The sequence below is a fragment of the Chiloscyllium plagiosum genome, unplaced genomic scaffold (assembly GCF_037043375.1).
Source record: "Chiloscyllium plagiosum isolate Xiang-an unplaced genomic scaffold, Cpla_swu_hap1 HiC_scaffold_1, whole genome shotgun sequence".
Classification (NCBI taxonomy): Eukaryota; Metazoa; Chordata; class Chondrichthyes; order Orectolobiformes; family Hemiscylliidae; genus Chiloscyllium; species Chiloscyllium plagiosum.
Window position 1 is genome coordinate 5,565,829 of NW_028270139.1, and position 26,113 is coordinate 5,591,941.

The 26,113-nt window shown below is 41.4% G+C and overlaps 1 protein-coding gene across 6 annotated transcripts in view; it reads right to left on the bottom strand.

The window, feature by feature from the left end:
* Positions 1-26,113, bottom strand: part of dclk2a (doublecortin-like kinase 2a) — a 330,873-nt gene that overhangs the window by 118,259 nt on the left and 186,501 nt on the right. For 5 of the 6 annotated variants that reach the window (XM_043699545.2, XM_043699574.2, XM_087974319.1 and 2 more), the window contains exons 4-6: positions 23,983-24,087; positions 22,705-22,752; positions 13,798-13,892 (exon numbers count right to left, since the gene is read on the bottom strand). In XM_043699545.2, the coding sequence (XP_043555480.1) occupies positions 13,798-13,892; positions 22,705-22,752; positions 23,983-24,087 (248 nt within the window). The remainder of the gene's footprint in view (positions 1-13,797; positions 13,893-22,704; positions 22,753-23,982; positions 24,088-26,113) is intronic. The other variant, XM_043699555.2, reaches the window with a different exon arrangement.

Consider the following 26,113-nt stretch of genomic DNA (forward strand, 5'->3'; position numbering starts at 1 on the left):
CTGCAGCAATAGAAAGATAACTAAGGAAGTTTAAAATTAGACTTTCACCTGATATCTTAATTTCAATACTTTGCTCAAATTATAATCCAAGGCAATTACTGATGCAATAAAATTTACACAGTCTTAGTACAAAAATGCATTGGCACAAAGATTGGAATTTCAGTGTGGTGAAACAAAATATTAGTCTGAAAATGCATATATTTAGAACTATGCAAGCACCAATGGCATGAAATTTAGATCGGTAGCACCATCAGTCGGGCATTATAGCCTATTGTACGCTGTACCAAGTGGCAATGGGGATTATGGGCAAAATTTGAGGCATGTCAGTTTGAAAGCCATGTTTTAGAGGCACTGAATGGCTGCTTGAAGAGTGCAGAGCAGACCAGTTGTGATGTCAGTCTTCTTCTTCTGTTTATTTGACACCAGAGATGTCCTTTTAGAGCTCAACGCATTAGCCAATGGCTCCTCTTTAACAAATGAACAACTGCTAAGCAGCAGCAAAAGATATTCCAATGTGTTAACTCAAGGGGTCATCAACTACCTAGAAGTTGGCTGCTGATTCATTTCTTCTGGCTGTTACCGTCATTTTATAACATGTGCTTTCTATAGTTTTTGAAAGATTAAAGTCGACAGGAAATGGTGTGACATGTTTAAGGAGATCTCTGATTTTAAAAGTTGTACACAATGCAATGGCTCATCAACATGGATACATTGCCAAGCATTGCTTTTAAGGGGTGGGGGAGAGAGGGGAGCAGTACTCTCAGCAGAAGGATATATTTATGCAGGATGTTCAGGGAGCAACTCTCCACTTGAACATCACTGAGGGACTGTGCGCACAATATTTTTGCTCCAGTTGGGGCATCTTCACTGAGATTTGTAATGTGATGCATTTACATCTGCAACCCCAGAACACACCAAGCACGTCATTGTCCATGGTTATGAGGGTGACTGTGGTCATGAACTTTTATGCAGGTAGTTCCTAGGTTAGCTGGAGATGGAGATACTTGCAATATCTTTCCGTTAATTCTTGTATGAGAGAGATCATTGAGCCTTTCTTTTCATTAAGAGCTAGCTAAATTTCATTCTTCCCTACCAGAGAGAAACAGTAGGCAAACCATGTGGTTTGTTGCTAGGTTTGCACACGTCCCCACAGTGCACGGTGCCACTGACTGCATATGCATTACTTTGCAGGCACTGCATGTCAATTCTACCCTGTACTGAATTGAAATACATTTCCTCACTGTGTAGATGGTGAGTGCCCATACAGAGAGTATTGTACAGGTCAATGCCAAACATCCTGGCAATGATCATGATGCCTTAGTTCTCCTGCAGCCTTCTGGTCCATCTGTACTTGCCTGAACACCATTACTAACTGGTGGCTGGTGTCTCCAAGATTCATCTGCTAAACATATGGTTGATTATTTCAGTGGTCAAACCATGCACGCATGTAACATACACAGAATGAAAGCCATGTTGCCAAATGCAATGCAACTGAGCAGATCACTGGGATGCTGAAACAACACATTTCCCTCCCTGAGCTACTCACCAGTGCAAAACAGAAACATTAGCACTAGTCTGCTGCACACTAATTATGTGGTGATATTATTTTAAACATATGCTATATATTCATAATTAAAGAACTAACCACCAGGCAGTTAGTGTACTGTTGCTGGAGGTGCAGCTGTTGCTTTGAGCTTTAGTGGGTATTGAATTCCTGAAGGCAATATGAAACAGTAAATCTTACAAAGGACGGGACTGGTCTTCATCACCTCTATCTTCTTGGCTATCCCTGCACTGCCTGGTCAGGTCACACATCTCAGGTGTCCAAACTTGCTTAGGCCATCTGCAGCTTGCAAATCAGAAGTTCCTATGTGGCGATGGGAAATGGGATCCAAGGAGAAGTAAACGTGAGGATACCATTGTCTTTGATGGTTTCAGTACTTCCACTGACCACTACTTCAGCAATGGGTACTCTAATAATATCCAATACCATTTTATTGATTGATTCAAAATACACAGTTGTGCTTTACCCCTCCAATAAATGTCTGTACCAAGATAAAGGCAAATATGGCAGTATGTGTCCTGCCATATGTTTGCATGATACGGTTGTTGGATAGCTGGCAGAATATGCAAGTTGGGAACGTAGGTTCCAGGCTCATGGCAGTGAAAGGTATGCAAGGGTCAAGCACATCAGTGACAGGTATGAGACCTGACTGATAGAGATTATTGGTACATTAGTGTGATAAATTGACGTTTGGCAATACTGTTGCAATCGCTTTGGTAAGGCATTTGAAAACGTATTCAATGACCTTGCTCACTTCTGTCCAGGTCCTTGGGACTGGACTTCTGGCACTGACCTCCACTATCTGTTTCTACTGTTTCTGAGCAGAATGTATGGAGAGTCCCCCAGACCTTGCTACCAATTATGGAGCAAAAGAGTGGAATTCCTTCCTGGGACAGTAAGTAGGTTGGTTAGAATCCATTACAATGTAAAAAATGCTTGAGGAAGAAAATTCAAGATCAGTGTTGAAACAATCTCAATATTTCAGACAATGCCAATATTGTTCCTGATCATTTAATCCACCACAGTCAATGATGTCTTCTGGGTGTTTGTATTATAAAGTTATCACACACTATAATTCACCTGCTGCATGGTTGATCTGAAATTTACCAACATTATCTTTATTCTTTTTACTGAAGTCCTGAAGAAGGGTCATTGCACTCAAAACATTAACTCTGGTTTCTCTACACAGATGATGCCAGGCCTGATGAGGTTTTCCAGCAATTTCTGTTTTGTTTTAATTTCCAGTTCTTTCAGTTTCTTTTTTTAATCAAGTGCTGTTTTAACAAAACATTTACTGAAAGACACGGTAAACACTGGAATCAAATAAGATACCATGCTGCCACGCCTTAAAAATGAATCAAAGGATCAGCTTGTTGAATGTCAATACTAATGAATGCTCTGAATGATAATAACATGTTTCCAGTTTTCTGAGCTGTCAGTTTCTAGACTTGCATTTCACATCCAATTGTTTTCAGTGAAATGGATGTTACTCTTGAAAGGAACACCACACACTATAATAAGTAGTTGTACTACAGTGTAATACATGTTGAAGAGCAGTTGAATTTGACAATTTCCCTGTTGGTTTCAACATGAACTATATAAACACTGGATCATTTGCTATTTGCAGCTAACATCCCCAGTGCTGATGCAAGTGGCAGCACAGATTTTTTTTACATGTTAATGATGTAATACTGCTGCTTTTGGAACTAAACTCCTCTGGAAGCGGCAGCACTGAGTAAATGCTACACTCATGCACAACGGTTTCTCCAGGTAGCCATCCCTGATCAGCAAGAAGGGAGACCTGAACGCTTCACTTTCAAGAGAACGATAAACAACCAAAACATTTTGTACATATTCTAATAAGAGAGCTTGCCAGTTCATGGTTTACTGCCCAATATAGTTATGATAAGCTATAAATTCACAGGCTTCTGAGCTCAGAAGAGGAAAATTGTGGATTCATTTCTCTATTTTCTAAGAAGGGGTGAAGCTATAAAATAAATATATATTACTGACATTCTTTCTTAACATTACATGCCAAAATTTCCATATTGATTAGCATTTAGTTCATAAAAATATCTAATCTATTGGGTCACATAACTGATATCCTGCAACGCATAATATTTCTAGTTGACACCATGAGCTCTCTAGAGAACAATCAATGACAGCAAGCTTTAAACAGGTACTGAGTTATCAATGGGGAGCAATCTCAATTGTAGCACATTAGAGGGGGCACAGAGCCCAAGAAGTATATTCATTAACAGTATGGAGGTTTTCACTTGTAGGTTCCTGCATGATAAGTTCCAAATGTTTATTGTGCTGTCAAGGAGACGACAAGTCCAGGGAAGGGCAATAAAACTGATGGAACATCATCATGCTACTCTTAAGCATCTCTCAAGTTTGAAAAAGGTTGCCAGTTCACCCTGTTAGCTGTAGAAAGATACAATGAAGAATGGGAAAATAAGGACTGAAAAAAAACTGCACTGTTATGTTTTTTTTCAAGAAGAGTGCTAATTATTTTGGGTATACTTCTGTATCCTTTTGTCCATATACAATTTGTAATATATAATTACCAATAAATCTTTGTTTTTTATTGAATAATCAGCCTACTAGTTTTGCCAGTTTCAATCATGTGAAGAACAATTTATCTGACCTACGTTTTCATTCATCTTGCAATGCAATAACTAAAAGTATTTGGTCTTTACTGACTAATCATTGAGCATTGCCACAAAGGAGGGAAGGAAGGGAAACCTGCAGGGAAGATGTTCTCACAGTTAAATGATTTTCCACCCGTTCACTGTAACAGTGGATAACATCAAATGAGTTCTGTTCTCCATTTGTGATCCTCCACATCATGTCTTCCCATGTTTGTTTGACCCAGCCAATAAGAAGGCATAAAATAGACTCCATGGTATTTTAGCAAAACTCCTTCCTCTCACCATTCCACCAATCACAGGGGGAGAACTCCTGAATCTTACACCCTATTCACTTGTTACTAATAATTCTAATTTGTGCATTTTCCACAGAACAATTTCAGCCCAATAATTTATTTTCAGAATTAAAATGGATTGACATTAGTGATGGAAAAATAATGTAATCTATAGAAACCAGAACTTGTTTAGAGATTAAAGTTTTATGTTTACAGAAGTGCAACTTTGTCAATGATTTGGTACACAAACTGTGTATACAAGTTTTAAATATATACAAAGGAAGAGACAGGCAAAAGTGAAACTAGATTCGAGAGTGTGGTGCTGGAAAAGCACAACAGGTCAAGCAGCATCTGAGGAGCAGGAAAATCGACGTTTCGGGCATACGCCCTTCATCAGGAATGAGGCTGGTGGGCTGGAGGGCTGAACACTCCCCTCCCATTTATCTCTCAGTCCCCCGGCCCACCAGCCTCATTCCTGATGAAGGGCTTATGCCCGAATCGCAGATTTTCCTACTCCTCGGATGCTGCCTGACCTGCTGTGCTTTTCCAGCCCCACACTCTTGACTCTGATCTCCAGCATCAGCAGACCTCACTTTCACGAAAAGTGAAACTAGGCCCCTTAGAGGATGAGGCTGGGGAAATAATAATAGGGAACCAGGAAATGGCATTGGAATTTAATAAATATTTTGCATCAGCCTTCACGTTAGAAGACACTAATAGCATTCCAAAATTACTGAATAATGGAGGGGCGAAAGAGAAGAGGAAATAAATACATCTGCTATCACTACAGGAAAACGTGCTACAGAACCATTTTGATCTAGAGACTAACACATTCAAGAGTCTACGGGAATTTGACATTTAGATGCAAAAAGGTTGTTTTCCCTTCAAGGAGAGTCTTGGTTCAGAGGGCATAATCTCAGAATAAGGGATAATAATTTAAAATAAAAATGAGGAGGGACTTCTTCTCTGAGGGCAGTGAATCTGTGAGATTCTTTACTGCAGAAGATTGTGGATGCTAACTTATTGTATATTCAAGACTGAGATAGACAGATTTTTAATCAGTAAGAGAACTAAGTCTGACAAGGGATAGTCAGCATGCTGGGAAATCATGTCTCACAAACTTGATTGAGCTTTTTGAAGAAGCAACAAAGAGGATGAGGGCAGAGTGGTAGACGTAATCTATATGGACTTCAGTAAGGCTCCCCATGTTAGCAAGGTTAGATCTCATGGAATACAGGGAGAACTAGCCGTTTGGATACAGAACTGGCTCAAACGTGGTGTAGGATTGCTTTTCAGACTGGAGGCCTGCGACTAGCGGAATGCCACACGGATCGGTGCTGGGTCCACTGCTTTTCGTCATTTACATAAGTGATTTGGATGTGAACAAAGGAGGTACAGTTAGTAAGTTTGCAGATGACACCAAAATTGGAGGTGTAGTGGACAGTGAAGAAGGTTACCTCAGAGTACAATAGGATCTTAATGAGATGGGCCAATGGGCTGAGGAGTGGCAGATGGAATTTAATTTAGATAAATGTGAGGTGCTGCATTTTGGAAAAGCAAATCAGAGCAGGACTTATACATTTAATGGTAAGGTCCTAGGAAGTGTTGCTGAACAAAGAGACCTTGGAGTGCAGGTTCATAGATCCTTGAAAGTAGAGTCGCGGGTAGATAGGATAGTGAAGGCGGCGTTTGATATGCTTTCCTTTATTGGTCAGAGTATTGAGTACAAGAGTTGGGAGGTCATGTTGCGGCTGTACAGGATATTGGTTAGGCCACTGTTGGAATATTGCGTGCAATTCTGGTCTCCTACCTATCGGAAAGATGTTGTGAAACTTGAAAGGGTTCAGAAAAGATTTACAAGGATGTTGCCAGGGTTGGAGGATTTGAGCTATAGGGAGAGGCTGAACAGGCTGGGGCTGTTTTCCCTGGAGCGTCAGAGGCGGAGGGGTGACCTTATAGAGGTTTACAAAATTATGAGGGACATGGATAGGATAAATAGACAAAGTCTTTTCCCTCGGGTGGGGGAGTCCAGAACTAGAGGGCATAAGTTTAGGGTGAGAGGGGAAAGATATAAAAGGAACCTAAGGGTTCACCTTTTCATGCAGAAGGTGGTACGTGTATGGAATGAGCTACCAGAGGAAGTGGTGGAGGCTGGTACAATTACAACATTTAAAAGGCATCTGGATGGGTATATGAACAGGAAGGGTTTAGAGGGATGTGGCCCAAGTGCTGGCAAATGAGACTTGATTAGGTTAGGCTATCTGGTCGGCATGGATAATCGGACCGAAGTGTCTGTTTCTGTGCTGTACATCTCTGTGACTCTAAGTGTCACCAAGGAAAGTGGAGTTGAAAATTATCAAATCAGTCATGATCACATTGAACAGTGAGGCAGACTCGACGGGGCTGAATGGTTTACTTCTGCTCCTGTGTCTTATGGTCTGTTGAAATTTAAAGAATATACTGAGATTGTGGAGTTAAATACTTCAGTGTATGCAATGTTCAAGTATCTCTGGAGTGTAAGAATGGAAGAAATGGGGGAATGAGTATGGTCATTTGGCCCCTCAAGTCTGCCCCACTGTTTAATAAGTGTATAGTTGATTAGCTTCAGGCCTCAGCTCCTCTTTGTTGCCTGGTTATTGTAGCCTTCACCTCATAACTACTCCAAAAATCTATCTACCTCCTCTTTAAATTCAGTGATCTAGTCTCCACAATTTTCATGGGTTGAAAATCTGACCATCACAAAAGTTATTCCAATGTGTCTCAGTTTTTACTGAGTGTCTCCTTATTCTGTAAGTATGTTCCCTGTGTCCCCCACCAGTGCAAACAATTTCTCAACATCTATCTGTCAAAAGCCAACAGAACCTTGCATGTTTCAATAGATCACCCCTCATTCTTCTGAACTCTCATGAATAAAAACCTGTTCGGCTGTTCTTGAACAATCAAGCCTTTCCTCACAAGTTCAGCTGGTGAGTTTAGAAAAAAAAACTGCCAGTATATCCTTTCTTAAGGATATACTTAAGGATCTTAAGATCTATATGCAGTACTCCAGATGAGGCCTCACCAACAACATGTACTTGTAACAAGATTTGCCCACTTTTATACTCCAACAATAAAGGCCAATATTCCATTGACCTTCATAATTATTTGGTGTAACTGCAAGCTTTTGGTGATTGATGGTCAAGATTACCCAGATCTCACCACACTGCACATTTTTGGAATTTCTCTCCATTTAAATGATAGTCTGACCTTTTATTCTTCCTACCAAAGTACGTGGTCTCACACTTTCCTACATTAAACTTAATCTCCCAAACGTTTTCCCGTTCATTCTGTCTGTATCCCCTTGTCTTCATTACAACATGCTCTATACCTATTTTTACATCACCAGCAAATTTGGATACATTATCTTTGTCTTCACTGTGGGGACTAATGCAAAGTATTTTTTTAAAATTATCTGCCTTTTCCCTGTTCCTCAAAGTTAATTCTCCAGTTGCATCCTCCAGGGCTTCCACACTTTCTTTAGCTTCTCTCTTTCTTTTTACCCCTTAGAAGCTCTTGCTGTTTGTCTTCATATTTCCTGCTAATTTACTTTCATAATGAATTTTGTCCATCGCATGCCTTTGTTTTCGATTCATTACACTGCTTTATCAATTTTGTTAACCACGGGTGGTTTGACCTGCTTATCGAGTCATTCTTTTTGACTGGAATAATTCATTGTTGAGCTTTATGAAATATCAGCTGAAATATCCACCACTGATTAATCACTAGCTAGCCCTTTGGTTCATTTTCCCAACCCAGTTTATTCAACTCTTTCTTCACACCTCACTAATTACCCTTTCTAATTTAAGGACACGGCTTTGTGATCCAAATTGCTCTCCCACTGAATTTGAAATTCTACCATGTTGTGATTACTACCTCAGCCACAATCCTTTCCATAGTACTGGTGATACTGCTCCCTCACCAATCTTTGAGCCATGCATTTAGCTCTCAAATCTTATTTGCTCTTTGCCAATTTGCATTTGGTGCAGATAATAATCTAGATCTTATTACCATTGTCATTCTGCCTTAGCTCCTTGCAGTCCCTCAGCAGAATGTCTTTCCTGGTCCAACCCATGTTCTTGGCACCTTCCTTGACCACAACAACGAGATCTTCCACTCCTGCAGCAAGTTCCTCTCCAGCGCAAAAAGAGATAACCCGAAACTCAGCACCAAGTAAGTAACACAGCCTTCAGGATTTTCTGCTTTTGCTGGAGAAAACAGTATATATTCTTCCAACAATGATAACCAACAATTATTACTACATTTCTGTTTTCTCCATTCACTTGAAAATAGCTCTGGAGCTTGGTGCTTGGTCAATTTACTCACCTGTCCTACAACTTGTGCCCTCACCCACTCAGAGCAAAAACCTCAAACCTCTCAAACAAGTGCACTTTCTGAGGTTCCTTCAAAGCTAATTTCTGGATCGCCATACCTAGCTCATTTATAGTCATAACCTCCTATTCCTGACCACGGACCAAATTTGACTAATTTATTTAAGGGGTTTGATTGTCTTCTGAACCAGTGTCCAGGTCTCTCCACGTCTCCCTGATGTGTCACAGTGTCCATAGCTCAGACTCCAACTCAGCAATTTTGGTCTGAAGTTCCTTCGATGGCAGGAGATGTGGTCAGCATGGATTATACTGCTATCCACCAGCTCCCACATGTTACAGCTGCAACACATCACCTGCCTAACCATCTTTCTTTTATTCAATTAATTAATTTGGTGTTAAAGATTTTAAAAGTGAACTCCTTAACTTTACTCTTCGGCTATGATATCATCTTTTGATTTGGCCAATCAAAAGATAAATGGAAGAAATACCCAGCAATCACATATACATTTTCCCAAGATCAGGGAACATCAGCTGTGACTGGTAAAAGCAGGGTGAAGGGAGTCTCTGTCTACAGTTTTCATCTCCCACTGCTGCTGCCCTCCTCACCCAAGTCTAATCTTCTCTTTATGAGGCTCCTGTCCTTGCTCTCTCACACACTTTATGAAGTTCATATCCCTGCTCTGACCCTATTTACATCGTATTATTTGCTGTAGTCTTCACAAAATCTCAAACTGAAATTAAGTTCATTTCTTTTGACTTTCAATAAACAGAACTCTGATCAAAGTCACATTAGAACATACAACGATAGAGCGCAGTACAAGCCCTCTAGCCCTCGATGTTATGCTGACCTGTGAAATGAATCTGATGCCCATCTAGCCCACACCATTCCATTATTATCCACATGTATGTCCAATGCCCATTTAAATGCCCTTAACATCAGCGAGTCTACTACTGTTGCAGGCAGGTCGTTCCACACATCTACTACTCTCTGAGTAAAGAAACTATCCCTGATATCTGTCCTAAATCTATCACCCCTCAATTAAAACTATGGCCCCTTGTGTTAGTCTTCACCATCTGAGGAAAACGACTCTCACTGTCCACCCTATCTAACCATCTGATTACCTTATGTCTCAATTAAGTCACCTCTCAACCTCCTCCTCTGTAACGAAAACAGCCTCATGTCCCTCAGCTTTTCGACATAAGACCTTCCCTCTATACCAGGCAACATCCTAGTAAATCTCCTCTGAACCCTTTCCAAAGCTTCCACATCCTTCCTATAATGCAGTGACCAGAACTGTACGCAATACTCCAGGTGCGGCCTTACCAGTGTCTTGTACAGCTGAAGCATGACCTCGTGGCTCTGAAACTCAGTTCCCCTACCAATACCTGCCAACACACCATATGCCTTCTTAACAACCCTATCAACCTGGGTGGCAACTTTCAGGGATTTATGCACCTGGACACCAAGATCTCTCTGTTCGTCCACACTGCCAAGAAACTTACCATTAGCCTTGTACTCTGCATTCCTGTTATTTCTTCCGAAATGAATTACCTCACACATTTCCGCATTAAACTCCATTCGTCACTTCTCCACTCAGCTTTCCAGCTTATCTATATCCCTCAGTAACCCACAACATCTTTCTGCACTATCCACAACTCTGCCTACCTTAGTATCATCCACAAATTTACTAACCCATCCTTCTATGCCCACATCAAGATCATTTATAAAAATGACAAAAGTGCAGTGGCCCCAAGACACATCCTTGCAGCATAGCACTGGTAACTGAGCTCCAGGATGAACATTTCCAATCAACCACCACCTTCTCTCTTCTTTCAGCTAGCCAATTCTTGATCCAATTTGTTAAATCACCATTAATCCTGAAACTCCGTATTTTGTGCAATAGCCTACCATGTGAAACCTTATCAAATGCCTTATTGAAGTCCACATACACCACATCAACTGCTTTACCTTCACCCACCTGTTTTGACACCTTCTCGAAGAACTCAATAAGGTTAGTTAGGCATGACCTACCATTCACAAAACCGTGTTGATTATCTCTAATCAAATTATTCCTTTCCAGATGATTATAAATCCTATGGGTGGCATGGTGGCACAGTGGTTAGCACTGCTGCCTCACAGCGCCGGAGACCCGGGTTCAATTCCCACCTCAGGCGACTGACTGTGTGGAGTTTGCACGTTCTCCCCGTGTCTACATGGGTTTCCTCCGGGTGCTCCGGTTTCCTCCCACAGTCCAAAGATGTGCAGGTCAGGTGAATTGGCCATGCTAAATTGCCCGTAGTGTTAGGTAAGGGGTAGATGTGGGTTGCGCATCGGCGGGTCAGTGTGGACTTGTTGGCCCAAAGGACCTGTTTCCGTACTGTAATGTAATGTAATGTAATCTAATCTAATCTAATCAATCTCTTATAACATTTTCCAACACCTTACCCACAACCGAAGTAAGGCTCTATAATTACCAGGGTTGTCTCTACTCCCCTTCTTGAACAAGGGGACAACATTTGCTAGTCTTCCAGCACTACTACTGTTGACAACAATGACAAAGATCAAAGCCAAAGGCTCTGCAATCTCCTTCCTGGCTTCCCAGAGAATCCAAGGATACATCCCATCTGGCCCAGATTTCTTATCTATTTTCAGATCTTACAAACTTGCTAAAACCTCCTCATTGTCAACCGCAATCCCATCTAATCTAGTAGCCTGCATCTCTGTATTCTCACTAACGTTGCCCTTTTCCAGTGCAAATACTGATGAAAAGTATTCATTAAACCCTTGCCCTATGTCTCAGATTCCACACACAACTTTCCACTATTATCTTTGATTGGCCCTAATCTTACTCTATGAGAGAAAGTGAGGACTGCAGATGCTGGAGATCAGAGCTGAAAATGTGTTGCTGGAAAAGCGCAGCAGGTCAGGCAGCATCCAAGGAACAGGAGAATCGACGTTTCGGGCATAAGCCCTTCTTCATTCCTGAAGAAGAGCTTATGCCCGAAACATCGATTCTCCTGTTCCTTGGATGTTGCCTGACCTGCTGCGCTTTTCCAGCAACACATTTTCAGCCCTAATCTTACTCTAGTCATTTTTTTATTCCTGATATACCCACAGAAAGTCTTAGGGTTTTCCTTGATTCTATTCACCAACAACTTCTCATGTGCCCTCCTGGCTCTTCTGAGCTCTCTCTTTAGGTCTTTCCTGGCGACCTTGTAACCCTCAAGCATCCTAACTGAGCCTTCACGCTTCATCCTCACGTAAGCCTTCTTTTTCCTCTTGACAAGAGCTTCAACTTTGTTAGTAAACCATGGCTCCCATACTTGACAATTACCTCCCTGCCTGATAGGTATATACTTATCAAGGATACACAGTAGCTGTTCCTTGAATAAGCTCCACACTTCAACTGTCTGTCCCCTGCAGTTTCCTTTCCCATTCTATGCATCCTAAATCTTGCCTAATTGCATCATAATTGCTTTTCCCCCAGTTATACCTCTTTCCCTGCGGTATATACCTATCCCTTTCCATGGCGTAAATAAACATAACTGAATTGTGATCACTATTGCCAAAGTGCTCACCTACCTCCAAATCTAACACCTGGCCGGGTTCATTCCCCAGTACCAAATCCAATATGGCATTGCCCCTTGTGGGCCTGTCTATATACTGTGCCTAGAAAAACCTCCTGCACAGATTGAACAAAAACTGATCCATCTAAACTATTTGAACTATAGTATTCCAGTCAATGTTGGGGAAGTTAAAGACCCCATAACAACTATGCTCATTCCTTTCGAGAATCATCTTTGCTATCCCTTCCTCTACATCACTGGAACAATTCGGGGGCCTACAGAAAACTCCCAACAGGGTGATCTCTCCTTTCCTAACGTTATCTCAGCTGCTGTAATACTTCCCTTGATTAACAATGCCACCCCACCATCCCCCTCTTTTACTATCTTCTCTGTTCTTGCTGAAATATCTAAATCCCGGAATCTGCAACAACCATTCCTGTTCCTCTTCCAGCCATGTCTCTGAAATGGCCACAACATCGAAATCCAAGGTGCCAACCCATGCTGCAAGTTCACCCACCTTATTCCGGATGCTCCTGGCACTGAAGTACACACATTTCAAACCAACACCCTGATTGCCGGTGCCCTCTTGCAGCCTTGTAAACCTGTCCCTGACCTACCAGCAACCTCCTGTACACTGGAACTACAATTCAGGTTCCCATCACTGTGCAGCACTTGTTTAAACTGCAGTTCTAATTTCTTTTTCTTGGTTTAAATTTTTAAAATGCTTTCATAATCACACTCTCGCCAATATTTATTTATCCAAAACTAGAAGGGATTAGCAGCTGATAGTGAAGAAGAGGCCATAATCATTAGGGAGAGGGACAAGGGAGGATAATGACTGGACAGAAGTGATTATACTACAGCTGATGATTGAAGATACAATCCTTGGAGCATCCTCAGCTGGTTTTGAAAGGCTCTGCAAAAATAGGATAGCAGCATTGTGGTGGCAGGATGCCGGTCCATGGTCACAGTCTCCCAAAGTTTCTAGTCTCAGACAAGTCAACAGTCAAAGATATAAAAGAAGTGGGTAGTTAGAGAACAAGTCACTCATGGCTTGCAGGCTCAGTCACCTTTTCAAAGCTAGTGATGAAGAGGAGATCTTTTGAGGACTGGAACATTGTTATGACTTGTCCCATCAAAAGAATTTGTAAGACAAAAGAAACGTTAAAATTAGGAAACCCAGGCTCCCAAGATACAGTGAAATACAGTGCCTGCACATTCACATGTTCAAAGCTGCACCCTATATGCTTGATAGCTCTTTGAAATCACACCTTATTAAAGAGTTCTCCCATTTGTTGCTGTTTTTGGTCAGTGTAGAGGTTTTCAGCAAAAGTCAATCTTTTGTGAGTATATGAACGGATTTTTTTATTTACCTTGTGAGCTCTCAAGCTGCCAGGGCTGGTTGGGGAGGAGCTCGATGACTTTGTGGATTTGGGTGTTGACAGCTGACTGCTTGGAGTTCCATTCACTGCGCACAAGAAAATAAATATTTAAATGACGTGAAAATTTAAAAAGCACAGATTGATAGACAATCTTTTTCAAAAAAAACCCCCAGAAATTTCATATTGTTACATAATGCAAAATAACCTTTTTCTTACATGGAACATTATATCTACCCTGCTGATTTTCAACATGTAAAACAATGTGATTATCAAGATTTATTTTGAAGAAGTAAGCACTGTCTTTTGTTTGTTTATTTTACATAACATTGAAAAGGAATTGGTCTTTGCCTATAGCACAAATTTGGTTAATTGCAAATTGGCAGCCCAATTTATGCCAGGCGCAAATTCCTTTTGCGCTAATTTCAACAGGTGTGGGGATAAAAAGGATTCAGCATAAAATGACTTCCAATCTGCTCCAAGCCTACTGTGGAAGACCACTGACTTTCTAGAACATTTAATTTTAACGTTACTTCATGAATATAAAGGCTGGCAAATTTTATTTATTGGCTATGTTGGGGCAATATATATCTTTCCATAACTTGTTTTGTCTTTGTTGTAAAGTTAATGGAAATTTGTTGAGTAGTGCAGAGGAAAGACTATGAATTTAGAGGGACTGTGTTTGGTGAAAGGATGATGAATGACAGACTAAAATACTCTTAATCTCCCTGCTTGCCTGCTTCATCATAATCACAGCGTAATTTTTTTTAATGTATCCTCCTCAGTTGGAATCTTGCACTTGGAGGATGGGAGAGTGTAGGGAGAGAGAGCTACCCCTATTTTGAAGAAAAGTCATCAGACTCAAAACATAACTCTGCTTTCCTCCCACAGATGCTGCCACACCTGCTGGGTTTTGTCAGCCATTTCTGTTTTTGTTTCTCATCTATCCTTGGACTGTGATCCCTGGTCCTGGACCCTCTCATCATTGGGAACACCTTTTCTAGCCTTGTTAGAAGTTTATTTGTGTGCGTGTATGTGTGGTTGTGTGTGTGCAGGAGAGTTTAGTTAGCATTTTAACCAGTACAGCTGTATGTTGACAGTTCATGATCTTTTACTTACTTATTTGCAATAAGTAGACATTCTTGTTAAACACAGAAATCTGGTCCATGTTCAACCTGGCCTCAAAAGACAGGTAAATAGAAGAATTTTGCACAACTTCACAAATTTTTCGTGACAACTCTAGGCATAGCTCAATTTCAAGAGCACCATCCCAGTGACATGAAAAACCTGTAGATTGAGCATATTGAATAACTAGAATATTGGACTAACTGAGATGATAGGTCTCTGTCCATGCATTCCTTTAAACAAATTTGTCTCATTAAATGGTATTTTTCATCAGTAATATGAATTGTAGAATTATTGTCTGTTTCATTTACTAAGTTGGTCAACAGTGTAGGTTCAAAAGTCAAAAAGTTGAAATCAAACATGCAATCTAGTAATTTGTACTGCAAAGATTATGATTACATTTTTAATAAGTTAAATGAAGTGTTTACTAAAGCCAAATAGACAACAGATAATAAACATCGAAAAAAAGACTTCACAGTAACCACAGTTGATTCAGTCAAATCAAAATATGGAATTTTCTGTTCTAATAGTTTTTATCAATTAATTTATTACCACAAAGAATGAAAACCTGATTTCTACTCAGTCCCATCTCCCCACAATGATCTTGAAAGCTATAGACTTTGTTACATTCTACAGGCTTAAAGTTGTCAAATTGATTTCAATACCATGAAGACTCCTGTAATATCAGTGCCTTTCCCAGCTGAAGTAAATTATTCTATGAAGCCATTGATTAATAACAATAAATATGGCTGTATAAAAGAGAAAATATCAGTCATGATGTTGATGGATTTTGAAGGATTTTAAAGGGCTTTTTTTTTCCAGATTTATTAATGTTGAACACATTGCTCTTTTCACACACTATATTCACTTTCTTTCTATTTTGCCTTCCTCTGCCTTTGTCACACAACATTGCCAAGAATGAAACCTTCACCTCCGCATCAAACAATGTTGCTTTCTAACATGTCATTAATATCTCAAACTAGTCATGAGATGTAATGAGTAGTAAGTGTCAAGTGCTTGGGAGAAACAGGCGACTTTGGAACTACAGCGTGAAATTTTAAACTTACTCAAAATCCATTCACGAAGTTAAAACCAAGCCCCATTTAATGTTTCCAAAGCTTTCCATCACTGGTGTGCCTTTCCTCAGTTGATGTTTGTGTCTGCTGTAGACTAATTGATGGAGATTGAGTGCTATCTTGTCAATAACTCAATTATTATTGCATCATGCAGCAACGAGGATGACAGAAGGCAAACTAAATGGACCCTGATCTTTTCCCACCTAGCAAGTCTTCAGTCCCTTTGAGAACAATAATGAATACTCATCAGATTTTCCCTCCTCCTTTGCGGAAAGTGTGTCGATTTCACTTGGCATTTCCTCATCTGTCTCATTACAATAATGTGACATCCTGCTGGTTTGATTGAGTCAAAGATTGGATTTTACATTTATCACAATCTAAAGAGGTCTCTGAGCACAGAGCAGTCAATCAAGCAGCTTCACAGACACAATACAGTATAGGTAAATTAGGAACTGGAGGAGGAAATTGAGCCCCTTGGGCCTGCTCCACCATTCAATTAGAACAAGGCTGACCTGCACCTCACCTCCATTTTACTGCCTTTGCTTGATGGTTGTTGAATTCCTTATCTGACAAAAATCTTATGAACTCAAATTTCATAGCTATAATTGACACAGAACTCACAGAGACTATTCCAAATGTCCACTACCCTTCCTGTGACAAAGTACTTCCTAAATTTGGTCGTGAATGGCCTACCTCTAACTTTAGGATGGCATTCTCTTGTTCTTCATTTCCCCCACCACAGAAAATAGCATCTCAATTTTTGAACTGAACTGTTCTGTATTTTCTAGTTCTGGAATCACTGGATCCGAAATGTTGACTCTGCTTCTCTTCACAGACCTGCTGAGCTTCTCCAGTGATTTCTGTTTCTGCAATATTCTGGGGACATGGGTTTGAATCACAGATGATGAAATTTCAATTCAATAAAAATCCAGAATTAAACGCTAGTCTAATGGGCAATCATGTAGCCACTGTTCATTGCTATAACAACCCATCTGGTTCACTAACATCCTTTGGGCGGCATGGTGGCGCAGTGGTTAGCTCTGCTGCCTCACAGCACCAGGGACTCGGGTTCAATTTCAACTTTGGGCAATTGTCTGTGTGGAGTTTGCACATGCTCCCTATGTCTGCGTGGGTTTCCTCCCGCAATCCCAAAATGTGCAGATTAAGTGGATTGGCCATGCTAAATTGCCCTGCAGTGTTCAGGAATGTGCAGGTAAACCATAATTAATAAACAAAAGTGGGATTGTTGTGGAGGGAATAGGTCTGGGTAGATTGATGGGACAAATGGCCTCTTTCAAAGGGATTCTATGACTTAGGAAAGGAAATCTATAATCCTTACCTGGTTTGGCTGACATGTGACTTCAAATTCACAGCAATATAGTTGACTCTTAGTTTGGGAAATTAGGGGTTGGCAATAAATATTAATTCTTAATATCTCTGATCTGTGGATATACATATATACGTATCTGCATTTTGTAGGTAGGGGGCTGCTGCTTCTTTTGCACTGCATCACTCTTACTTATGTCTATAGACTACATTATTAAGTACAGCTCTAAGAATTTTCTCTTTACATTCTCATTCTAGGCTCCTGCCTTCTCGGAGTGCTATCAGAGTCACATCAACACGGTGACTCAGTGGTTAGCACTGCTGCCTCACAGCGCCAGGGACCTGGATTCAATTCCCGTCTCGGGCAACTGTCTGTGTGGAGTTTGCACATTCTCCCCGTGTCCTTCCCTCCAGGTGCTCCAGTTTCCTCCCACATTCCAAAGTTGTGTCGGTTAGGTGAATTGGCCATGCTAAATTTTCTGTAGTGTTAGGTGCATTAGTCAGGGGTAAATATAGGGGAATGGGTCTGGGTGGGTTGCTCTTTGGAAGGTCCTGTTTCCACACTCTAATAATTTACATTATAATTTGCATACATCATTATACTATACCCTGGGTGCATCAGGGGTGCACAGGCCTCAAAGATGCACCCCATTTTGAGCTTCCCACCCTGTCTTCCTTTCCAAGGGTGTAAGATACCTGTGGGCCTGGGCCCTTCCTGGTTCTAGACACTAGTGATTCTTCATGGACCTACTGCAAGCCTCAGCAACACACAGCGCTGAATTCTGGCGCTGCTGAGGTGGCTGGAGCTGCCAACTAATGAGGAGCACAGTAAGTCGCACCCTTGCTCACGCCACTAACAGTGCATTATTGGGACAGAGTAGTCATCTTTCAGTCATTCAGCTCATGTTCAGCTTCTGTGCCCCCCTAGCCCCTGTAAAATTCATCCTTATGATTCTAAGTCACTGGAACAGTTGAATACTAATTCAATCAGAAGGCAGCAGCATGGTAGACCAGTGGTCTCACTGCGCCAGGGGCCTGGGTTCAATTCCAACCTTGGCCGACTGTCTGCGTGGGTTTCCTCCGGGTGCTCCGGTTTCCTCCCACAGTCCAAAGATGTGCAGGTTAGGTAGATTGGCCATGCTAAATTTGCCATAGGTGTCCAGGGATGAGCAGGCTAGGTAGATTAACCATGGGAAATGCAGGATCACTGGGATAGGGTAGGGGTCTGGGGGAGATGCTGCTCAGAGGGTCGGTGTGGACTCAATGGACCGACTGGACATCTTCCACAATGTAGGGATTCTACGATGATTGAGATGATATTTAATTGTTTCAGCAAGCAATGACAGTCAAGAAAATCCCTGAAAACATAATTTCTTCAGTTTACTACAAATTTACAACAACCCTTTGTTCATGCCAGTGACTCCCTTGTTTTACGATGTTACATTCTAATGGTTCTGTAATAGTGGCAGTCCCTGAATTCGCTAAATAAATGAGCTATAACAAAAGATGAACAGCATATGACAGAGACAGAGCCACAGTCATAAATAAACTTAAATTGGTCTAATGGCTCTGAAAAAGGCAACAAGTTGGATTTTCTGGTAATGAGCCTCCTGGCTGTGACACTGACCCTTTGATAATCAATACAGTGAGTGGATCAGCACCTTGCTATGTGATAAATCGATTAAAACATTCACACATCGTGACACATCCAAGAATACAATAATACCTACAGTTGAGAGGTGGATTCCTCCCATAGGAATGAGAATATAAGTGATATAGTTAACTTAATATTATCCAACGCCCAGCTGCTGAAACTCAGAATTACTCCAGTTTTAAGACAAACATCAAATGATAAGAAAAGAGGTTCCCAGCTCAACATTTATCTCAGTATGCTGCTTTTCAGCTGGCGTATACATAATTTATCCTCCAGCTTTATTCCCCTTTTCCGTTGAAGTACTGGAAATACATTTAGCATAGTAGAAAAACAGCACAATCAAAGTGAACTAGTCAGCAAACGAGGAGCTGAGAGTACAAGTGATGAAATGGGGCAATTTGATTGTCATCTCACTTGGAATCAGCATCAGACTTCCATGAAACATTTACCTGCGGTTGTGCATGAACTGCAAATTAATGGAACGGAATCCAAGATAAAATGCAAAGTTGACAAACGCTTCTGGTTGGTTGGTGTCTGTCATGTTTGTGTAGTCACACCCAACCCATGCAACTCCCGGTGCACACTCTGTTCTTCTCACAACAGGGAATGTTTACATACAACCCAGCTCTGGAAAGCTGTCCATTTGCCACATGCACTTCTGTAAAATTGACCCAATAAGATCTTCTGATTATTAATCAGAACAATTCCAATTTACTTAGCTGAATTGTTACCCAGGAAATGTTAGACAGCTTAAAACTGTCTCTAACTCCTGGAAATAGATACAATTGAGCAATTTCCATTACTCCCGAATCCTCCTTGGCCCCCTGTCAACCTGACTTGATAGTCCCAACACTTGACATCCAAAACCAAACCTATAGTCAGATTTTACTGAGGGCAGAGCAGGCTCAATAAGCTGAGTTGCTTTCTCTTGTTATAGTTTCTTATGTTCTTCTTATGTTCGAATGCCATTGCTTGATTATTTATTTTCATTATTTATTTTCATTTAGAGTTTGGCAGTTTGGGTTAAGTAGGCTTCTTGAATGTTGTTGGCAATATACATTAACCAATATAATAAGCTTTCTTCCTACAGTTTTCCATCACCCTCACTCCCTGCTGAACTGAAACAATCAGAAAATGTTATTGACAATCAAAGATGGAATTTATATAGTTACTCCACACACTGGCTGTGTCTCTTAGGAAACTGCAGCTATGTCCCATTAATTGATGTAAACCACAGACTGCATTCCCATTTCCTATGCTTTGCTGCATGTGATTACAACTCACACTTGGAGCTTAGAGAAGGTCTTCTCTACATCGGTGAGACCAAACGTAAAACTTAGGGCACATTTCGCCAAGCACCTCAACTGGGCTTGCAGGGGTTGACCTGACCTCCCAGTCACCACCCATTTTAATTCCCTTTCCCACTCCCTTTCCCACATGACCATCCTTGGCCTCCTCCATTGCTACAGTGAACCAGACTGAAAATTGGAGGAACAACACCTCGTCTTCCGCCTGGCCAGCCTACACCCAGAGAACTCAACATTGAGTTCTCCAATTTCAAAGAACCTCCTTTTCCATCCCCTCCCCCTCCCTTCCATTCCTCTGACTGACCCTTCTTTCCAGCTACCAACTGGATTCATTCCTCCCATCGACCAGTCAGGTGGTACTCTCTGTGTTTAAAAAGGGTGGCAACAGTGCAGCCACACGATAGCCAGGAACACTTTCCTTTCTGCTTGGAACTTTTTCCTAGTACCTCAGTTTTACCCCACCCTCACATCCAGTTTCCTACCCTTCCCCATAACCCTTGATTCCCCTACTGATGAAGTATCTATCTCAAACTTAAATAAGTAGAAGGACTCTGCACCCATAGCTCTTTGTGAAAAGGAGTTCCAAAGACTCTCAACCCTCTGGGAAGAGGAATTTCTCCTCGTCTTAGTCTTAAATGGGTACTGCTTTACTAAGTAAGCGTACCATCTGGGATTGCTTCTGGAGCACAGCTATGGTCCCTCATTCAAAGGCATTCACTGCCTGAAGCCCCACTCTCTCCACCTCCATAACTACCTTGTGGCCTGGGATCTGGTTAAAACCATAGACTGGGCTCAAATTACACAGTTACAGCAGGTGAACACACCCCTGAAATCCAAAAACAGTCAGGGGAATTCACTCACAGGGTCAACCAATCAGTGAAAAAGTCACCCTGAACAGCAAATGGAATGACTGAATGAGGAGGGGGTCCCAGGAAGACATCAAAGGCTGAGGCTGGGCAGTGAGGCTGGACAACGAAGTTTGTGCAGGAATGAAGCTTGGGAATGAGGTCAGGGCCCTGTCAGTGGGGCCAAGGGCCTCAGGAGTGACTTTGGGAAGCGTGGTTGTAAATGATGGGAACCAGATGAATGAACTGAAGAGTGAGGCTTTGGAATGAAGTCAAGGAATGAGTTCTCCCCTTTCACCTCCGTCCAAGGCTCCAAAGTAGCCTTCCACATCCATCAAAGTTTTACCCACACTTCGACACATGTCATTTACAACCTATTATAATGGGTGGTGGGGGTGTAGTGGATGCTATTGCAATGAACAGAGTTAATTGTATCCAAACAGAAGTTGCTGAATAACTCAGCAAGTCTGGCAGCATCTGCAGAGATAAAGCTTCAAGTCAACTCTCCTTTCTCTCTACAGATGGTGCTGGGCCTGCTGAACTTTTCCTGCAATTTCTATTTTTGTTTCTGGTTTCCAACATCCACAGTGCTTTATTTTTAAGCCAATTGTATAATTTAACATTGAACACTTTTACTTCATAAAGATTTGTGTGTTAGCACCTCACAAAGTATCTTACATACTGTGAATTACTTAAGCTCAGTAGCTGTGTTAGAGACAAACATGTAATGTTGTAGTGTAATGTCATCAAACTGGAAGCACACACATTGTAATGGCTTTCTGTGTATAGAAAAGGTGTCTTTTTTTTTAAATGCATTTGCTGCCACCTTATGTCCATTATTTTGCATCAACTGACTACAATAGTGCCCACAAAATCAATTGGAACTAATGCAGAGTTAGCACATGTAGCCCAGTTCCAATGAAGAGTCACTGATCTTGATACATTAACTTTGCTTTCCCCTCCTCCAATGCCCCCCCCCCCACCACCACCACCAACAGATGTTGGCAGATGTGCTGAGTTTCACCAGCAGTTTGTTTTAGTTTCAGATCTCCAGTTCTGTGTTTTATCTCTCTCAAAATCAATACTTTGCTTATGTGGTGTAGTTTTCCATTCAATAGAGCTGCAATGATTATCGTGGATATTGGTGAATTCTTCTAACTCTGCTTCTGTGCAAATCCAACTCTCTCACAAATCAACATTACATGGCCCATTATTTCACAGAGCAGCTTATTTTCATCTTTGTTGACTTCAGTGGGGTTTAAGCTACCGTTCTTCTTATCCTAAAGCCCAAAAGTAGTTCCATCCCCAGAAAGTTTCAAGTAGCAAATGAGGTTGACACACCAAAAACTACTTTGCTGTTATTTCTGTCATTCGTCAATTATACTAGGTCTAGATAAGTTCATGTGATCAAGCCACCAGGTCCAGTACAGTCCTCATCCTTCCAGTTCCTCATCAACTGCTGAGATGGGGAAAACTCGAGCTCTTTGTGAATATTACCGTTTGAAACAAACCTGCCTTGAGGATGGTAACAAAGTATGAGATGGGATTGTATGAAAAGAGGGGCTCACCTGGGGATTTGACTGGAGAGAAAGCTGTGTAGTAACCTCCTCTTTTAACTGCACTCATTCAGTTAACACACAAACAGAAGGAAAAAACATTAAGGAGAGATGTTACCACACGATCATAAATAGAAGAGATTCAAATCCAAAACATAAGAAGGGTTAAAGACAAAGACAATTACAGACAACATTTAGCTTTGTAACAAAGATTAATATAAGGAGATGAAGACATTAGAGATCACAAATATACAACTACATACAGGGTACAGTATTATAGGTGTGGGAGACACAATTTTCTGAATCTGGAAAAACAGATCTCTGAAGCACATTTTTAAAAAATAATGACTACAAAACAACTGTGTGAAAATCAGGTTGTGTGGTTCTATTCAAAAACTCTGACCTTCACATTGAACATATATTTGTTCTATTACATGTGTAAGTTCAAACACCCAGGTGTCTTCTTTGTTCACGCATTATTACAGTTTATATTGCAGCTGTCTTATAAATAAAGCAGGAGCAAGTTTAACTTGGGGAAATGGTATAAAATTGAAACATCAAATTGGCCTCCCGTTTCAGAGTTTGGTTAACCTTCCTTTGCCAATCCAAGATTAGTGTAGCCGAGTACGTAAGTGGCAGCTAATCTGAAATCAGCTTTGTTATATTGCATTAAGTTAAAATGACCTCCAGATATAAAAATTTAAAGAATCACGCCCAAAGTGTTTCCTGTTGGCAAAATAAACCATGCGTTATTTGAGAAACGTGAGACAAAGAAGATCCTAAAGTGCCATAAGTGCTAAACCTTCCGGGGTAAGTGTCCAACAAAGTCATAATAAGCATTATCCACCCCTTGAATCTGGAATTTTTCTGCCAGACAGGATGCAGAACACTTATTTACAATGGCTACTTTTAAAGCAACATTCAAAAGCGTTTTGTGATGTAAACATCAAGTGAAAGTCTGACATGGATAAGGGTAAGGGATAAAGGTCAGAAATAGTCACATGAGAGCAGCTTCATAAGAAGCTAATACTGTGAGTGTACCTGCAGCTCAGGACTGCAGCAGTTTAAGGTGTTAACTCACAACCACTCTTCTCAAGGGCAATAAATGCAATGGCCACACTGCGCAAAGTAATTTAAAAACAGATTGGAAGCTACTTATGTGGGTCCACAGGCCAAGTATCTTTCTGACAATGCATTCTCGCACACAATTTCCTCAGCAGGTTGCTAAGATCAGTTTATCACTTCACTTGATGGTTTTACTTGTATGGCCATTCTTTTAAAAAAAAGTACCTGATGCAGGAGATCTGCTTCGACGAGATAGCCCGGGACTTCTTGATCCAGAATGTCGTGTGGCGCTACCAGAACGCGAGTACGATGATTTCATCACCCGACACTCTGGAACAGAAAAGAGTTACATTACTATATCTTTCACATGTCACACTTTATTCCTGGATTTCATGCCATTATTGATTGCAAAATGTGCATTAACTATATTATGGTGCAGTTCCATATTAGTGTTCTACCATTGTGCCCTTAACACCGACGTACAGTTTACAATCTGCAGCACAATTGGCAGCATTAGCTGTAGCGTAAGAGATGAAATTACATAAGACCTCAGTGGAATAAACTGATAGTGTTTAGTTGTTATCTTTATTTACAACTTTCCAAGATACTGCATATCAACTGGGCCCTTATGGTAATGACATCCCTGAAAAGTTAAATGACCCAGTCTTATTTACAATAGAGTCTCGGTATTCTTCTGTTGTTTGTGCCACAGGGTAACTAACAGATGGGTGTCATGCATCAAGCAGCAAACCAAAACTAAAATTCTTGGAATTCAGAAGATCTGCATTCCATACAACTTGCAGTAGGCAATAGTGAGGACTGCAGATGCTGGAGATAGAGTCAAGATTGGACTGGTGCTGGAAAAGCACAGCAGGTCAGGCAGCATCCGAGGAGCAGGAAATAGACGTTACGGGCAAAAGCTCTTCATCAGGAATGAAGGCAAGGAGCCTCCAGGGTGGAGAGATAAATGGGAGGGGGGTGGGGCTGGGGAGAAGGTAGCCAAGAGTACAATAGGTGGTTGGAGGTGGGGATGGAGGTGATAGGTCAGAGAGGAGGGTGGACTGGATAGGTGGGAAGGAAGATTGACAGGTAGAACAGATCATGAGGATGGTGCTGAGCTGGAAGTTTGGAACTGGGGTAAGGTGGTGGGGGGGGGGAATGTGGAAACTGGTGAAGTCCACATTGATGCCCTGGGGTTGAAGTGTTCCGAAGCGAAAGATGAGGCGTTCTTCCTCCAGGCGTCGGGTAGTGAGGTGGAGGAGGCCCAGGACCTGCATGTCCTCAGCAGAGTGGCAGGGGGAGCTGAAATGTTGGGCCACGAGGTGGTGGCGTTGATTGGTGCAGGTGTCCCGGATTTGTTCCCTAAAGACAACTTGCAGTAGTCTGGGCAACATGTACTTCTAATACGCAAAGTCAAAACTTTCCAGGTCATGTGGAGAAATGCTGAAGGTGGAACAGGGGGTAAACTTGCACACCGGAGCCTCAGGGCAGTGGGCCAATGTGCTTTCATCTCCAGTAAATGGTAGATAAACAACATTAGCAGCCCCATGCCCAGGAGCAGCAAATATTCAATAGTTTCCAATGAGGATGATAAAGATAGGGACTTGGTTGGGATTTTGCTGGCATTGAAGTGGCCTCCATTGAATGCCAAGCCTGTTGGCAGATCTCTCTCTCTCTCTCTCTCTCTCTCCCCTCCTCCCCTTCCCCTTCCCCTCCAGGGTTCAGTCCTTTCACCCCCACCTCCCTAGTTGCAGCTTGCTGTTTGGCCCCTCTTGACATTAATTAATAACATCATCAATAAATATAAACGGGTTCTTTGGAAACAGCCAAGCAGAGGTGCACTTTGTTTAAACCAGTAAGTCAAATGTTCCTAATGACAAACTCCTTGAAGTCTAAGGAAGTACAGTTGTTGCCTTGCGACAGATCAAACTACCTCCATTCCATGCAGGAACCCTATAAAAACATAGCAGAGTTTCTACCTTTTAGTGACACAAAGATTTCATTTCAACAACATCAAGACTATTAAGTTGACTTGGTGTAAATTCGATCACCCACAAACTGATATCTACTTCAATCTTCTATTCCCAAGAGTAGTTAAGCTGAGATGTTTGCTACTATTGTGTGTCGCAGTGGGAGCTGATTTATTCCTGAACCTGGAACTTTGGATATGCCAAAATTGGTTCTGTGGGAGACCATGCTGATGGGCCCCATAACATTTTGTTGTAATGTCTGTTAAGAGTTGGGAACCGATTGGTCAGGAATGGATTGTGCTTTAAAATGCTCCAGGAGGCTAAAACCTGTACTGAAGGGTCAAGTTACATGTAACACAACATTGGCCCGATGTAGCTCAGTAACT